Source organism: Gordionus sp. m RMFG-2023, chromosome 3 (genome assembly GCF_954871325.1).
Source record: "Gordionus sp. m RMFG-2023 chromosome 3, tfGorSpeb1-WG-v2, whole genome shotgun sequence".
NCBI lineage: Eukaryota > Metazoa > Nematomorpha > Gordioida > Chordodea > Parachordodidae > Gordionus > Gordionus sp. m RMFG-2023.
The window spans coordinates 22,956,090-22,975,058 of record NC_088777.1 but is presented as its reverse complement, the minus strand read 5'-3'; the positions used below and the strand labels follow the sequence as shown (position 1 = coordinate 22,975,058).

At 25.2% G+C, this 18,969-nt stretch overlaps 2 protein-coding genes across 3 annotated transcripts in view; one reads left to right on the top strand and one right to left on the bottom strand.

Annotated features, from left to right (window-relative positions):
- Positions 1-1,578: 1,578 nt before the first annotated feature.
- Positions 1,579-18,020, top strand: LOC135927393 (2,3-bisphosphoglycerate-independent phosphoglycerate mutase-like). Its single transcript, XM_065463357.1, has 13 exons — positions 1,579-1,726; positions 1,767-1,936; positions 1,978-2,094; positions 2,216-2,348; positions 2,511-2,692; positions 5,103-5,202; positions 9,453-9,562; positions 15,911-16,037; positions 16,139-16,287; positions 16,870-16,987; positions 17,179-17,313; positions 17,494-17,679; positions 17,804-18,020. The coding sequence occupies exons 1-13, from the start codon at positions 1,669-1,671 to the stop codon at positions 17,818-17,820; spliced, it is 1,602 nt and encodes a 533-aa protein (XP_065319429.1). The 5' UTR covers positions 1,579-1,668; the 3' UTR covers positions 17,821-18,020.
- The window catches only part of LOC135927394 (uncharacterized), a 36,761-nt gene continuing 30,379 nt past the window's right edge, over positions 12,588-18,969 (bottom strand). The window contains exon 5 of one of the 2 annotated variants that reach the window (XM_065463358.1): positions 12,588-12,683. In XM_065463358.1, the coding sequence (XP_065319430.1) occupies positions 12,603-12,683 (81 nt within the window). In that variant the 3' untranslated portion in view covers positions 12,588-12,602. The remainder of the gene's footprint in view (positions 12,684-18,969) is intronic. The other variant, XM_065463362.1, reaches the window with a different exon arrangement.

Here is an 18,969-nt window from a genome sequence, read left to right as displayed (position 1 = left end):
TAATCTGCCACAAAATATGATGGTAAAAGAAAGTTTAGTTGCCCATTTGGAAAATATGCAGGAACAACCATATGCGGATACCTCAAATGAATGTATGGATGACATTGATGATTTTTTTGGGGAAAAATACTGTACAAAATGCTTGTTCCGTTAAAAATTTTTTTTATTCAAATGATGATTCCATGACTATTTTTAATACTTATATTAATTTTAAAAAAATATTTATTGAATATAATACACCTTTGCCATCAAGCGCTCCTGTGGAGGGCTTGTTTAGTAAAGCTAAACATGTTCTAAATGAAAGACGCGGATGTTTAAATGATTATAATTTATAAAAAAATTTATTATTAAAAGCTAATTTTAATTATAAATAAATATATTATAATTGTTATATTTATTATTCAATTACAATAAATTTCTACCATATTTAATTTATTTTTATATTAGTTAATTTTGCATCGGTTATATTATATTATTATTCAATTACAATAAATTTATAACATATATTAGTTAATTTTACATCGGTCAGAAATTTCCTTCAGAAATTTAAATAGAAAAAAAGGTCGATCCTGGATTTCGATCCTCTTTTTTTGAATAGATCGTGATCGGGATTCGATCGTTTTAAAAAGATCGGTTAACAAGCCTGGTTATACTACATGATTAACGTATACCATGTAACCAATTGTAGTTTCATTTGTATTATTTCTTATTTTTGGAGCATTTTTTTGTATTGCAATAGATGTAGATACACTCCCTTTCACTGATTATAATAATAATGTGATTGAACTATAATAAATAATATAATTATCATTGAAATAAGTACAATATTACCTTATTTAAGCGTCTAGCCCTATAATTTTATACACAAACACACATGTAAATGATAAAATATGAATGAATGGTGTCGATTTATTATTGGATAAAAATAAAAAATATGATAGGTAATGATGTAAAGATATTTATAAACTAGACATGTTTTTTAAATAAATAATTATAGTTTATTTTAGAAATATAAATAAATCAATTAATTTTTCTCAAAATTATCATTTATATATTATAAAGTTTAAAATGTTAAAAAAAAAAAATTATGCGGGAGAAATTTAAAAATTGCGGTAGATTATCGCGGTAGATTTCCTATTGCGGTAGTAAGACGTCTAAAAATATGTATGGTATCCAATGATATAATCCTTTATGGTATCACTTTTTTAAATTTAAATTTGTTCTCTTTTTAAAAAAGAATGTTACTATTACATATTAAATAATACCTAATTTATTGCAATGTTAAGCTGGTAAAAGGGATAAGATATGTTCCATTTATTATAAATCCGCTATTTGTCTATAAAAAATATATTAAAAATAATTTATGCTTTTTTACGTGAACAATATATTTTTTAAGATTTAATTGATTTATTTTTTACTATTAATTTACAATTTTCCTTTATATTGATACCCCATCCCCCCCATCCCCATCCTTTAAATAAGCTGTAAAACAAATTCTACCGGCGCCGGTGGCGGAGAATGTCGAATATCAATTATATTTCGAATCCCAATTATGATTTGAAACATATGATATGATAAAACTATATTACTATTTCACACGTTTTTGTTTTCCTAAAGAATTTGTAAATTGTGACATTCATAAAACCTTGATTTGAGTTTATATAAATAATGGCAAATGTTTGCTTAATTGTAATAGATGGTTGGGGTTTAAGAAATGATACTAAGGGTAATTTATTATATAAATTCTTTATTTTACACTATACCAGGAAATGCTATATCAAAAGCCAGTACCTCTAATATGGACTCTTTAAGTAAAAGAGAAGGGCAGAGTATCAAATTATGTGCACATGGATTAGGTGTTGGTTTGCCTAAAGATCTGATGGGAAATAGTGAAGTTGGTCATTTGAATATAGGAGCCGGCAGAGTGATATATCAAGTAAGATAATGATTTTAATTTTTGCTTATAATAATGAATAGGATATAGTCAGAATCAATATGTCTATAGAAGATAAAAGTCTATTTAGCAATAAAAAATTTGTTGAAATGTGCAACCAATCCAAAAATGGCACTAATAGATTACATTTTATAGGACTGGTATGACTTATTATTATTAAATATTAATTCCCTCTATTGAAATATTATAATAGAATTTAAAATTTCAATTTAAGTTATCAAATATTTGAATTATAATCTAAAATTAACAATTGTTTATTAGGTGAGTGATGGTGGTGTGCATTCTCACATTGATCATTTATTTGCATTACTTGAAGGAGCTAAAACTCAAGGGATTAAAAATACTTTTGTTCATGCTATTACAGATGGCAGAGATACTCTACCTTGTAGTGGAAGTATTTTTAATTAAATTTATTTCATACATATTTAATGATCAAGTCTACATACATATAAAATTCTAATTAATAAGTTTAAAAAAATTATTCTAACTTTCATTATATCATGAATTTCTATACAATATAAATTTTATAATTATCTAAAAACAATTAAAATTATAGGTAGTTACCTTAAACAACTTGAAGATTACTTGTCGAAAAAATTAAAACATGGCAAGTTGGCCACAGTTGTTGGAAGATTTTATGCAATGGATAGGGATAAAAGATGGGAGCGCATAAAAGTTGCATATGAAGCACTCATACAGGGGATTGGTGTCAAAATTCAACTTACAGACTTGTTCAATGTTTTATATATTATATTAATTTTGATGGAAAAATTCTAGAATTATTTATAACTTATAAGAGGTGCTAAGGCATTGTAGGTAATATATTTTATTATAAATGAGAAATATATAACAGTATATATATTGCTAATCTTGTTTTACATATCCCCCTATTGCAAATTTGTCTGTACTTGTATATAACTAAGCTAATCAAAAATTCTCCCCTATACATCCCTTATCCCCCCTCAAAATGTTTTCAATATATCTAAAGAAGAATTTGAGGGAAAAATTAGGGAAATTAATAACTACTTAAAATAGCGACTAAAATTCAAAATTTTTAGAAGAAAAGCTCTATATAAAACCCAAAATTATTTTTATAAAAATCAAATATAGCCAAAAAACTTACTATAAGTGGATCTAAAGATCTCCAATGAAATTTATCAACAAAAAACCAACATAATAGTGACCCCCCCCCTTAACAAACAGACTTATATGTTTATGTTTTGTAGGTAATGATATTTTATTATAAATGACATGAAGGGCTATGCAATTAATTACAACAAATAAATTATAAATTAATTTTAAATTTTTTTAGTGGTAAATTATGCATGCGTATTAATCAGAGACCTTCATGGGCCTGTGGGTCTAATCATATATTTACCAGTGGGTCTGGGTTAGGCTTAGGTTTTTAAATTTTTTTAATGGAGTGGACTTGCGCCTAAAATTTTTCATTTAAATTTAGAATATTTAATAGGAGAAATATAACAAATCATAATTTTATTATATCATATTACCTTACCTCTAGACACCTTGCGAAAATGTTAATTTTGTTTTTATTTTTAGTTTAAGAATAAATTTGCCTGAAGTGGCATGTCTAAAAATAATTTGATTATTAGTCAAAACTGATTATTGATCATCTTAATGAAAGTGATATAATTGATGGATAATTATCATTAACTTAAATATGGAATCTAATTAACAAAATTTTGAAATTTATAAAATATTAAACTTTTAATCAAATTAAGCATCTCACTCTATGTAGAATTATTTCTCCCATTTCATATTATTTTGGCAACATGTATGATCAATAAGATAACCACCATCTTTCAAAAATGTCATGGTTCTTGTATAAGATATTATAATTTCTTTAAAATTGAATCCATAAAAAAGCTCCATGAGCTTTAGGAATGTAAAGGAATCTGCCATCTTAAAATATATTACATTGCTTAAAATTTAGTTCTTAAATTTTTTTGAAATTTAAAGAAATATTTTCAAAAGATATCACTTATTTTTTTTATCATATAAAATTATAAAAACATCAGAGACCAGCAGAGGTACCATTTGCACAATCAGGCCCGAATTTGTAGAAAAAAAATTTTCGATTTTGCCTAGACACTGTTTTCTATTTCCAAGTCCGTTCTAGGGTTTTAAAAAAAAATTTCCAGGGTGTATTAATTTTTCTACCAGTTTCATTTTATTTAAAAAAATATATTTTACCCATTCGGCATTTTACAGATCGTTTTTCAGCAAATATAAAATCAATATATAATAACTACAAATCATCTTATCTCCTCATATGTTGTAAAAGGAGTGAGTTTGAATCACCACACTTTCGTTTCGACTGGTCAATAGTAATTTCCTGTTTATCTTTTTTAATTTAAAATAGTCATTTATATAGGTATCAATCATTTTGCGTTCTCTCCCTAGCAACATATAATTTCCTTAAGATCGGACAGAGAAAAGGAGAAATAAAATGATACATATCTAAAATAAATTTTCCCCTTAAGTGTATTATATTTTGAATATTGAGTGTATCTTTGCTTTTAATATGATTGAATATTACCTAAAATAATAATTAGTTGAATAATATTTTACTAGCAATATTTTCTAAGGACCAAAAAAATGGAAATAGGAAATATGATAAGTGAATAAATGTGATATATTGTTCTATAATACACGATTTTTAAATATTTTTAATGTTTATAGAGAATAACTGCGATTTAAAATATTCGACCCGGTCTGGATATTTAAAATAAATTTTGTTAAGGCTGGCCCTAGTATATTTAAAAAAAATACGGCCCGGCCCTTGTATCTGGATTGGGCCTGCTGGTCTGTTATTTCCAACCAAACTATGAAAATGGAAGAAAATATATATAATTAATATTACTTGAAGATAAATCAAATTCTTATGTAATAAACCATTATATATGCTACAGTGCTTACAAATTGAACAAAAACTTTTAGCGTTGAACTTTTCTAAGAAACCATTTATTATTTAATTTAAAGTTGTATTTTTTTGAAAAAAATCTAAAATTCAGTCTTTTTTAACGCAAAAAACATTGCTGAATTGCGCGTTGTCATTATTGAAAAGAAAATATATAAGGTTAAATTCAACTGATCTATTATTGCAATTTTAATATTTTTTATTTAGATTATGGAAGCAAAATACAACGGTCAGGGTGAAGAAAAACAAACCGATGAATTTTTAAAGCCAATCATAATTGAAGATGGTATCGATAATAGAATCAAAGGTTTTGTATTACCCCATATAAAACATGCATTCATAATTATTATTAATACACATTTGATTTCGTTTTGCCAATTTTTAGATGATATATAAACTCATCATAGCAGTTAATTTATTAAGTTTATTCCAGAGTTGTACCAATATCTAGTATAGTAATGTACCGATATCTATGATATCGGTCAATATCTTTTATTGTACCTATATCACTAAATTATTCAATGCTCTAAAGGTTAGGTTAATGTTCCGATGAATTTCGTCCTAAAAATTTTTTCTTGTGAAATATAAAATATTTTTATAATTTATCGTAAAAGTGTTATTTTTTTGGATCATTTTTATTTAATAAAATAATTAGTAGTTGACTGCACTCCTTGTTTTTGACTAGTATTTAAATTTAAAAATTTAGCTTTTATTATTCTTCATTATTTTCTAAGAAAATATTTATTATATTCTATATGCCTGGCTAGCGGCTTTTAAAAAAAGAATTTCTCCATCCAAAAACAAATAAGAGAAAAAAATTTAAGATTCAAATTTTTTATTTAATTTTTTCACAATTTTGTCATAACAAGGTTCTAAATAACTCCACTTATTTTCAAAACTGAACTAGAGCCGAAATATTATAATAATCTTCCTTCCTTCCATCCTTTTACTTTGAAAAACCCCTAAATTATCTTTATATATTTTTTTCACCTAATAAAATATAGTTCTATCTTTTAAATCAGCTTACTAGAATCGGAAACCCTTTTTTTTAAATTTATAATAACCAAACCGGTACCTGACCACATTTTGAAGTTTCTATAAACGGTTCCAGAACTTGTTCTAATTAAAGTGCAAGTAATTTTTATGGCTAGTGACTGGTTTATTTTTATGTGTTTTTCATGAAATATTTAAACACGATTGTAAATATTAGAATTATTCCACATACCTCTGCTATAGGTGCCCCAGTAGTTTGAATAAGAAACGTATGGAAAGAAAAACAATTCTTTGCCTGAATGCGAACTTGTGAACTTCAGATTCACAAGCAAAGTAGCACATGAGCCACACACGCCACTTTAAAACAATGATTTTTTGTATATAATGATCGATGTGCTTTTATTTTATGATAAACATAATTATGTTGATCATTTTATGTTACGATCAAAACATGATTTTCGCAAGAATCCTCGGATGAATGAAATTTTAATTATTCAAATTTTAGCATCCTAGTCAGTGGCGTAGCTACGGGGGTGGTTTTCGGGTTTGGACCCCTCCCAGAGCAAAAATTTTTTTAAGATTATACGTTCAAATGACATAAAAGTGATTTTATATGAATTTTATTTTTCTGGTTTTGATGTTTGTGGAAGGATATTATATTACTATTGAAATTATTCTGGATAGTATTATTATAAAGTCATTGAGAATAATCTAATAAATTATAATAACATATTATTGATGCATTTAAAAAATATATTTATTATATATTATCGAAGATATGGTTATGATTTATAAGATAAACCCGGTCGAAGGCCGGGCAAAAGGGCCGAAGGCGCCCCCCAGATTTTATATGTATGGACCCTCTCTAAGGAAAATTCCTAGCTACGTCACTGATCCTAGTTATTTAATTTTGAAAATATCAAAAGTGTGAGTATGAAAAGTAACCTATTTTTACTTTTATCAATTGTTACTAAATTAAAGATTTACTCAAAATCGCAGAATTATAAATAATAATAAATCTATTTTTTAAAATAATTTATTTTTTTTAATATTACGGTCAATTTAATCCCATTTCTAAAGTTTACAATTTTTATAAAAAATAATGAGTCTTATTTTTATAAAATTTATGCAAGTGTCACTAAGGTCAATCTATATTTGTATATATAAATTAGAAAGCTAAGTTTTCACTTTCATGGTAAAAATCGATAATAAAAACACCAAAAACAGAATATATTTTAGAATAATATTTAATTAGTTGTTCTGTCATTTAAATTTTTAAAAATGATATTCTTATTATAGTCAAGAGTCTACAATACATATTTATGCAATATTTTAATCTATATCGGTAAAAAAATATTTACAAACAGTAAATTACATACATATACCATATTTCTCAAAAATATTTTTTAAACCATCCAAACCTCAAAATTATTTAAAATTTTGTATTTATATAAAAATGTGTTGTGTACTATTATAAAAATATCATATTTTAAATAATACGAACAATTAATTACATAATGCTATCATCTATTGAACATTCTTCAATAAAATTGAAGCTTGGCATTATAATTTTTTTATACAGATATCTATTGATTTAAGTGACATATAAAAATAAATCATTCTTTATACTTTGACCAAAAAATATATTAACTAGAATTCTAAAATTTGAACACTACCTTAGTTACTTGTGCTTAAGTTTGCACATAAAATTTCATTCACATTCCAAGGGGCCCAGATAATCATGATCGATTGTACATTCTTGAAAATGTTGTGCAATTAATTTTAAGGGGTTTATTTATTATTTAAATTATCTTAACTTTTTTTGGTTAAAACAAAATTTGGAACCGGAACCTTTGGAACGGCACTAAATTTGTGAATCAGAACCTCTAGATCCTAGTAATCAGAACCACTTTTTTTTAAATATTAAAAATCGGAACTATTTTTTAGTCCAGTTTATCATTCTCTTGTTTAACCAATCATAAACCATATTTTTATCTTGCGATGTTAAAAATTCTAATATTTAAAAAAAAATAAAATATGTTATAGTGTTGTTAAACAGCTTGTTTTGAGCCGATTTTTAAAAACGGCTAACTCAGTTTTTTATCCAGAAAAATATTATGCAAGCCTGAAAATTTTGCTCATAGAAGGAGCAAAGGTCTAGACATATAGTATCGAAATTTCGAGGCTAACTCAATATTCTAGAAAATTTAATCTGTATAATATTTTGGTTTAAGAAAAATGTTTTTAATGTTAGCTTCTACACACACCCTCCCTAAGCCACTAATAATTTTATCCCCCCCCCCTCCAAATATCTTGTCCCTTACTCTCTGAAATTTTCCCCCTTCTCTATAAAATTAATATTCCCTTAATGAAATACACACCACTGAAACCCCAACAATTGTTTTGAAATTTTTTAACCCGCACACTTATAATTTTCTCAAAAAATTTACCTGCCCGCCCTCCCATTTATCTAAAAATTGTTTAACCCGCTTGCCCGTCTTATGTTTACAAATTATTTTAATGGCTGGTTTAGTTCTTTATTTATTTTAATGTCTTTTTAATTAAACACATAATATGTAGTATTATAAAATAAAACTATTATTTTTGATTAATTGAAATCTGTTCTGCTCAGTTTAAAAATTCACCCGCCCATTATTTAAAATTTTTTTTTAAACTCGCTTGCCACTCGCTCATGTTAAAAATATTTTTAAAAAACTCGACCACCCCCGCCCCTCAAATTATATTGAAAACATGTTTAATTTACTTTTAATATAAAAAATTTTTGTATCATAAGTTTTTTAAATAGAGATCAAACCATTAAAAAAATTATTCAAAAAGATTTTTTTATAAAATTAATTAAAACTTTTTTGAGAATGTTCAATTTTTTTTGAATTCTACAATTTTAAAAACCTTAACACTATAGAGTAATGAAATTGGTATCGGTACATCTCTCATTTATTTGGTTTTTGGTTAGATTAATATTTCTATGCTTATTAGTTACTAGTAAATTTATAGAATATATATGCATTCTTCTTATTTCTAAGCATGGATATTTAAAATAAATTTACCATAAACCGAGCACACATTTCTAGATCCAACCTGACCCATCTAAATTTTTTTTAGATTTGAGTTTAAATATTATAATATCTAAGAAACCATTAAAAATCATGTATATTTATTCACATATTGTCATCTTAAATTAACCCCCATAATCAAAGCAATATTCATATAAAGTTGCATTTATTTAATTTGCATACATACAAATTTTATTCAGTTTCTATATAAAAAGTAAAGTTTCAATCTATTTTAAAAATTATTTAGATTATAGAAAATAATTTTCTTATAAAATGTAATAATGAACCTATTAAAAAGAAAAGACATCAATAATATCATTGTCAAGAATCACATAGTGAATAATTATCATATATAAATAATGATGAGTCAAGCTTGTCAGACTTCAAGCAACTCTTCTCTTTTTTTTAATATTCGAGGCTTGGACCAGGTCAGGCTTCGGATAGCCCGTGCTGGCCTCTAGGACATAATTTAATATTACAAATAATTTAGATGGTGATACAGTTTTCTTCTTTAACTACAGAGCCGACAGGATGAGAGAAATTGTTGAATGTATTGGGCTTAAACCTCAATTCGATACCAACGTCATACCAAAGAACCTAGTAATCATTTTTAAATTTTTTTTAACATTTATAAAATGGTCTAAGTATCATAAGCCATATATTCTTGAACTATTTGAAAAGATAATTTATTATTTTTATATAATAATCAGATATGCATTTATACCATTTTTTTCTGATAGCCTTTTTTTCGAGAAAATATAAACCAATGTTAATAACGAGGAAAAAATGATTCGATATTTCATTATAAAATATTTAATCTAATAATAAATGGCTTAAATCTTTAATAAAATTGCATTAAATAGATAATGTATTTATATAATATATCCGCAAGGTGGCGTTTATTGTTATTTAATATAATATAAAACAATATCACTAGCTAATAGAACCAGAAAAATTATAAATTTTATAGTAATTATAATTTCTATTTTCATATCTAAAATTTTAAAATAACAGAGTTTGGAAAAATTTAAGCTGTTTAGACCAAAAACGTGGTATCTGTGCTATAATAGTTTTAATTATAAATTATTTATAAATTAAAAGGTTTCAATTTTTAATGGAGCATATATGGTCAATCATTTAATATAAATATGAATGGGTATTAATGTTTAATTTGAATTCCGAGATATTTAAAATTAAATGAGGGAGGTTCAATTTTAAAATACTCTTATTTTCAAAAATTACTAATCTAGAAAATATTATATATTTTCACCTTTCAAAATAAAATATTAGAAAACCCCAAAAATATAACAAATGAGATATTTTTATTATTTATTTTAGTTAGTCCTACTACTACTAACTATAATATACTGTGGAGATGTTGCATTAACATTATTTAATAAATAAATATAATCACAACACTAAGGAATAAGAAATTGTTCAAAAAATGATTTTTTAAAGATACTTTATTATATAGATATATCATCCAAAAACTTATCTAGATACAAATACATCGTCCAAAAATATATCTAGATACAGATACATTCTTGAATGTGTATAGATATACAATTTTTTTAATATACTTATGTAAGGTGTGCATAATGCCTAATATAGGATTCTATTATTAAGTCAGCTAAAAAATTTATTGACTTGATATCTCATCTATTACAAAATATATATGTTAATAAATAATAATTGTTAGATTTCATTAGTTGAACATTCTTATAATTTTCTTTATTAAGGCATCCCCGTTCTGTAAAGACAGTTTTAGCCACTAAAAAAAATTTAATGGGATATTTTCGGCATTCATGTTATGCTTTAACAATTTTATATTGGGTTTATCTTTTAATATACTAATATCCTAACACTCATTTTTAAAATAATCAGTAAAAATTTGATGCCAAAATTTTTATCACCATTCATAATCACAAATATGCTGAAAAATCGTATATTAAGTTATTAGATTTTTTCTGGTTATCTGTTTACAATTGTAAACTTTGATAATTCATCATCTAATCTATGTATTCATTGTCTTTTATTTAATTTTCCTCCATTTGTATCTAATAGTGCGCACAAATTGAACGTTGCAACGCAGCGTTTCAAAACGCAAACAATGCATTTTAAATGCATTCGTTCAAATTGAGCACATTTCCGTTTTCCATTTTAAATTATTTTTTAAAAGACAAACTTGCTTGTGTTTTTTGAAACTTTTTAAATTTTGAAGTGATAAAATTCTTCTAAATTGTAAGAATAATTATTATTAAATGATATAACAATATTTTTAGGTAATGGAACGATGAAATTACCAAAAGGTTTGCACAATTGCTGTAATTCTTTCTCAAGAAGAGATTGAGAAACTTCAAGTATTAGCTGAATAAGGAGAAAATAGGAAAACCTCCTTAATTAAATATTCATGTTATTTATTTTATTGGTAAGTGATAATAACTACTTGGTAAATATAGAGTAGGGTTGTGCCAATCCTCAAATTCTGTTCTGATATTATTACAAAGCCTATCCAATACTAATCCAAAATTTATATTGATTTTACTTACCATCTATATTTGAATAAATCCCACAAAATATTTTACTATTCATAAAAAATTATAAGTGTATTTTGTTTTCTTTATTCTCAAAAAGTTAATTACCTTGTATAAAATAATAGAGTTAATTTTCATGTGGAACTCTCAACAACAACAAACCTAAAGTACTGAATGAATTTAATAGGTTAATAAATGTTCTGGAAGAAAGCCATCTGGGATGCAGTAAAGCTAATTTATATTTTAAATTTATTTATATTTTATTTAGGCATTTTTTCAATAGCCTTGTAGAGGAGGCTGAATCCTTAAGTTATGAGAAGTAAAACACCAAACCTGCCAATGAATCTCCATTAGACATATTTAATAGCATTATATAAATATAAATGTATTGTTTAATAAATGTTTGTATCATGTTGTAAGATATTAGAATTATATTATTTGAGGTTCATTCCTCAAGATTTTAAATAGCTCAATGTGCTACACCTAGAATAGTGTTCAAATTAAGATTTATATATTAAATAAATTTTTCTTAATATTCACTTTATTTATTTATGTCATTTAATAACATAATTGTCTATAAAAATCAAATATGTAACACAATTTAATATTTTATAAAATTTTTATTCTCAGCTAGGTAAGAAAGGTCTTGTAGTGAGATTTATCATTGTGCATCTATAAATTTCATGTTATGTCTGTTAGGGCTAACAGGTTAATTGAAAATCTATGCTTGCAGTTAAAAAATTGTGAGCCACTATTGGAAGGGCTCTTGATATAGATATGTTTTCCATCTATAGCCCCAAAACAATTTGGTCCTGATTGAAGCAGGAATTCCTGGGAAATGTAAAAAGTAAATATTAATCTTGATTTATTATAATAAATGTACTCTTTCCCAATCATTTTTATTAGGCTTAGACATGTGAATATGTACAGCTATCCAAATTGCTATGCACACTGATTTCACAATATAAGGTATACAGGATTTGGAAATCCTTAAGCTATAAGCAAGTTGTGCAAATGATACACCATAAATACCTATTATATAAATAATTAATAATGAATTAAATTTATTTTACCTCATCTTGTACAATTATAAAATTGAGAATGTGTTAAATCGCCTTTAATATTAATATATTCAGAAAAAAGATTTCCTTTAACATATATTTGAGATGTCTTGCTCCTCTTCCTTCCTTTATTTTTTTAAGTAAATATAAGGCAAGTAATTTATTTTGTTTTAAATAAAGGTTTCATATTAAAATTAAACTCAATGCATCAATTTAAACAAGGCTGCGTTTACGTTTTTTTATATGCGTTTTGAAACGCTGCGTTGTAACGTTCAATTTGTGCGCACTATAAGTCCAATCAAGTTTGAAATAAGGATGAATTTTAAATTAGGCTTTATAAATTGGCCAAGTAAATTTAATAAAACCCGCCTATACTTAGTTGATTATTTCTTCTGCTCTGACATAAAAAAATTTTTGATTAGTATGTTGACGGCTAAAATAATTGCCTGGTTTATTTTTCTAAAATGAACTCGTACATAATATTTAATGAATTGATGATCAAATATTTTTTTTTAATACTTAGCTAAGAATTTTCTTATTTTTCAGATTTTTTAAAAAATATATAACTATTTTACTTAGTAAAATTTTTTGAATTTCTTAGAAGGAATAAAACGTTCAAAAATTTTTGTTAGTTTAAATAGGAGATCATGCCTGTTTTATTTTTTAATAGCATAATAGCTCAGACCCATAAATTTGAATAAAATTATCTTTTGTATGATAATCAGTGTTGCCAGAACTCCCGCTTTTGGCGTAATCCCAATTTTTTTACTTTTGTTTACACCAAAACACGCCATCTATTGATTTATCTTTTCTCCCGATTTTCCCTAAAAAAATTATCCGAATTTTTCCTAAAAAATTCTCCCGATTTATTTTATAAATTTTTTGAAATATAAAATAATTAAAAATAGCTTAACCAGAGACTTGCACTTTATTTTAATTCAATCATACATTTAAAAAGGCATTTTGTTTTTGTTCTTTTATTCATATTTTTAAGGTAAAAATAAAATAAATTACAGTTTAAAAAAGACAAGATTAATATCAAAAAAATTTTTTAAATCGCAATATCAAAATAACTGGAATTCTATTTATTAATGGGTCAGAGAAGATAAAGAATATAGCCCAAATGCAATTTGTATAATATGCAATGCTAAATTTAAAATATCAGCCATGCAAAAAACATTCAACAAGGCAAAAACATACAATTAAATAACGAACCATCCAATAATATCCAACTTATTTCAAAAACAATCATTTATGTTAATAATACTGCAATAGCCGAAACGACATTCATCTATCACACGAAAAAAACATTCGCTTAGTTATTTACCTATAGATTGCGCTACAAGCTTATTGTCTATACTCTTGACTGATTTAAAACAGTCAAAAACATAAAGTAGAAGAGCAAGCCTCCAAAATAGTGTTAAATAAGTCCTAAAACTATAAACACATCTTAGAGGATTTGAAGGAAAATCATCCATTAACTGACGCATTAAATAATGGAAATACTAAAACATTCCCAGTAATGCTGCGCTATTTTAATAAAGAAAGAGGTTTCAAGTAAACTTCTAAAAATAATTTCATCGACTCGGAGAAATCGAAGATTCCTTGAAAATTTTAACCTTTCACTATCAAATATAGCATCTTTTGGTGCCGATACGCAAGTGTGAATTCCGGAAAAGGGCAAAGTGTAACTGTAGTTTTGAATGAAAATATTATCCCTATTGTACCTGTACCATGTAATTCAAGGAATAAAGGGGCATGCATTATTAATAGTCATAGAAATAATTCCTATTAAATATTATGTCGAATTCAGCAGATCCACAAATAGTGTATCTGTTTTGAAAATGAATTCTCACGATATTAATGAGCCGAACTAATATGATTTGATTCAACAAAATGGCTTAATACCGGCTCTCGAAAGACTTAAAATAATTATTTAGCTGTTAAATTTTATTTTTCCCCAAAAAAATTCCAATTCAATATTAAAACTATGTTTTGAAAATGTATTACCGAGAGTTTTAATATAGGGACGACCTTGTGGTTAAAAAGTTGCTTGTGGTTAAAAAGTTGAATCCGAAAATTTAATTGCAATGGAGATGTTTTCACTAATAAATAAATTAGTTAGAGCTTTAAAAGCCCAAGTTATCAAATGGATCAGTTGTAAGACAAAATCTTATAAAATGTGTTGATCATAATAAAATCGCGTCAATTCATAATGAAGTTAATAAATTTATTAAAACAAATCTTTTCTTATTTAGAGAAAAAATATTAATTTACAAATATGGAAAAATCTAATTTATCAATAATAAATTCAAATTCGAAAAGGTTAAATGAATATTTTAATATAAAAGATATCGAATTAGATGAATTATTTCAGGAATTCATTGATTTAAATACATTTATAGAACAAAATAGTATATTGAATTTGGCTCATGAAAACAAATGGGTACTTTTTTTTCAAAAAACATTGCTCCATATTTTGAAAAATATATTCTCCTTATCACATCACGCTAATTAAGAGCGCATATTTAGTTTAATGAAAATTTCTGAAAGAAAGATCGTAATCTGATCTTTAGCGGAATTAATGATTAAACATAATTTTAATTATACTTATAAAGATTTTAAGTAATATGTAACAAAAAAATAGAAATTTAATTAAAACATAAAATTGAAAAATATGAATAAAAATATGTACTGATTTTTTAAATAATATCTATTCATTTTATTAATGAAAGAAATAAATTATACGATCTTCCTTTATTTTACTTATAAAATTAATTTTATATTAGAAATTTGAATTATAATTAATGTTTTATATAAAGAATTAAATAGAATACTAATTTCATTTATTTTTAAATTTTATATAGATTTTTTATTTGTAATTACTGTTTGATGATATCCAACTATGATTATAAAATTCCACGTATAAAAATAATTAATTTAAATTTTATAAAAAGTTCTGACTTTATGTACACCATTAATAATTAATTTATTTTTAAAAGATTTGGTTCAACACTGTGTTTAATACAATATAAAGTATAATATAACTTTTTAATCCTTTTCTCATTTTATTTTAAAATAATGAAATCGAAATCTTAATACAATATTAAAATATTATATATTCATATAATATATAGAAAAATATTTAAAGAAATAAAGGCAATATTTTTTAATTCATTGGATTTATTAATCGTAAATGTATGTCATTCGGTTTTTCTTTTTAATCACTATCTTTTAAATTAATTTCCTTTTATAGTATGACTGAATAACGAGAAATATTTCAAGCTACCCATCTTATTTTCCCCTCTTTTTAATAAGAACGTTTTAGCAAATTAAATTCATTTTATACCTAGGTAGTATATAGTATGACCGAATACAAGAAAGATTTCAAACTACCCGTCTTATTTTCCCCCGTTTTCAATAAAAACGTTTTAGCTGAATGGTTAGCTTCAAAGAATATACCCCAGTTTCATTGTGCTGGTAATTTTATTTTTTCTTCATTTACTTACGAATTTTATTTATATCTTTTTTCATTATTAATGTCTCATAATGGTAATAGATATTTTTACCATTAATAATAGAAACCGAGAAATACGCCCATGTTACCTTTTTTTTCAATGGAGGAAGGGAAGAACAATTTAATCTAGAAGAACGTAAAATGATTCCATCTCCTAAAGTTAAAACCTATGACTTAAAACCAGAAATGAGCTGTATGGAAGTCGCTATGGCGGTTAGTTACAATACATTTTATATTATATATTTCTCTTTCAAGATTTTGAGTAAGATAGTATGTTTTACAATTTAGAAAAGTTACTCGTTGAACTATGGGCCACAATCTTGATCAAATTATAATGGTTATTTTTAATAAAACATTATTTTATGGTAATGGCAATATTCAAAATATTACGAATTTGTGCAAATAATTAAATTTAAAATATGAGAATATTTAGTAAATTTTAATATTATATTTTAATTTTTATACCCTGAATTAATAATATTTATTCTCCTCCGTCATTGAATAAATAGTCTATAAATAAATCCTTATCTCAATAACTAATAAATTAAGAATTGTAATATTATAAGATTATAATACAACCTTTGCTTGCATTATTATCAAATTTAAAAATTGTTTGGTATGAAAAATAAAACCTGATTAACGATAGATTATCTCAATGTTTATTGTATATACCAAAAGTTAATTCTTAATATTAGGCTATAAAACATAATCGACTATTTTTATCTTCCTTTTTAAATCGCTCAAATACATTTTTAATTATAAATAATATTAAAATATAAATAAAAAAAATATAAGGTATCTGAAGCTTTAAAATGTGGTAAATACGCATTTGTTATGTGCAATTTTGCTCCACCAGATATGGTAGGTCATACTGGGTCATTTGATGCTGCTGTTGAAGCTTGTCAATTTACTGGTAAAAAAATTGATTGACATTTTTAAACCTGGGCAATTCATGATTTTTTCACTTTTAGTATTTTTTAAAGCTTATTATTGTCTAAATTATATCATCTATAGTAGTTACTTAAATTATCTGAGTTTTTTCTCTTGAATCAATGAAAAGATAACTCCAAAAATTATTTATGTTTGTCAATAATTCTAAAAAAGACAAAGCGATTGGCATCGTGGAAGAGGCTTGTAAGCAATACAATTTTACGATGATGGTCACTGCTGATCACGGTAATGCCGAAGAAATGATAGCACCAGACGGCGGCCCTTTCACCCAACATACATGCAACCCTGGTTTAGTTTTCATTTATTCTAAAAAATATCGAATTATTTTATAAAATCTTCGTAATATTGATATCGGTTTGTTTTCTTCGATTATCTGGCCTCGATTCATCTCTATTTTTAACAATTATTGTAAAACCTTAACTCCCTTTTTCAATTAAAGTTTTTTTAAACTAATTTTATTTAATAAAGTTCCACTGCTATTAACGGGTTTCCGAAAATTTGACCCCAAATTTGTGAGTCCAGAAAAATCAGATATTTCTAGCATAAAAGATATAAAAACAGTTCCTGCCTTGTGTGATGTTGCACCAACTATATTAGATCTCATGGGCTTAGATCAACCAGAGGAAATGACTGGCCATTCGTTACTTCTCCCCAGTTATTAAAAATATATTTTAATAAAGCATTGTTAATTTATTTAACTCATGGATAATCATTCTTTTCCACAAATTTTAAGCTTTATTAATTATTTTTACTCGATTTTATTGCCATTTATTTTTAGATATTAAATACGGTTAAAAAGATATTTAGATTTCCATATGCGCAGGTAGCCTTGTAATTTATAAAATTATTGTACAAAATCAGTTTGAACACTCAATTATTTGCGTTTTCTTTAAAAAGAAAACCTTTATATTATTTTGTCTGTTATAAATGGTGAATTGTGATTTTCATTATATTCTCATTAACTTAAATATCACTTATATAATTTTTTAAAATTTATAAAATTTTGATAGTCAATTTTCCGGAATAAATATTTTATGCAATCTATATTTTTAATTTATTTTAGTATTGTAATTGTATTAACTTTAAAAAAATATTATACATAATGTAAACCTTATATACGAGTTTGAGTGTCATTTGAGACCAGCTTTGGGTAATAGAATTTCTATCCCTAAAGATTATTTCGAATTAATTACGTTTTTACAATTTAAAAATCTTAACGGGCTGGTTTTTAGCTCCACCCTTGCAAACTATACATGGGTAACAAAGTTTGTTAGACCATAGACCAACTTAATGGATAATATGAATGAACTACAATTACCAGATCTAGGCTATTCTTATCAAAATTCCATGCCTAATTAAAGTTCAAAATCTTATTGAAATTTCTAAAGAAATCATATATATATATATATATCATCAATTTGTTAAACCTATAAAAACGAATTAAAATAACATCAACAAACTAAATGATTGAAACACAAATGTAAAAGAGCTGAAAAGGACAATTATGAAATACAAGTGCAGCCTCTGAAAAGAGCAATTATATAAATTTAAAAAAATTATAATTTAAAATTAATAATAATATCCTCAGTTCATGATTAGGAATTAAATAATTTAAAATTGTAATTTATGATTTCAGAGTTTTTTTTTGATCAAGACGCTAGTAATTGTATGCTTCTTGTCTGATGAAAGGGGTAGGGCCAAGTCAAAATTGCTGGAGTTATTTTTGGTAAAAAATTTATTTTATTAGAGAAATATGAAAATGTGGAATAAAATTTTTTGCGAGCTTTCGGCCTTCAAAGTGATTGTGAAATATATTAATATCCCCCCCCCCCACTCCCATTGATCTTTATAACTACTTTATATAAATATTAATAAAGTCAGCTGGTTTGTAAAATTTTTCAAAGTAGGTAATAGATAATACATGCTTACATATTTTTCCAAAGT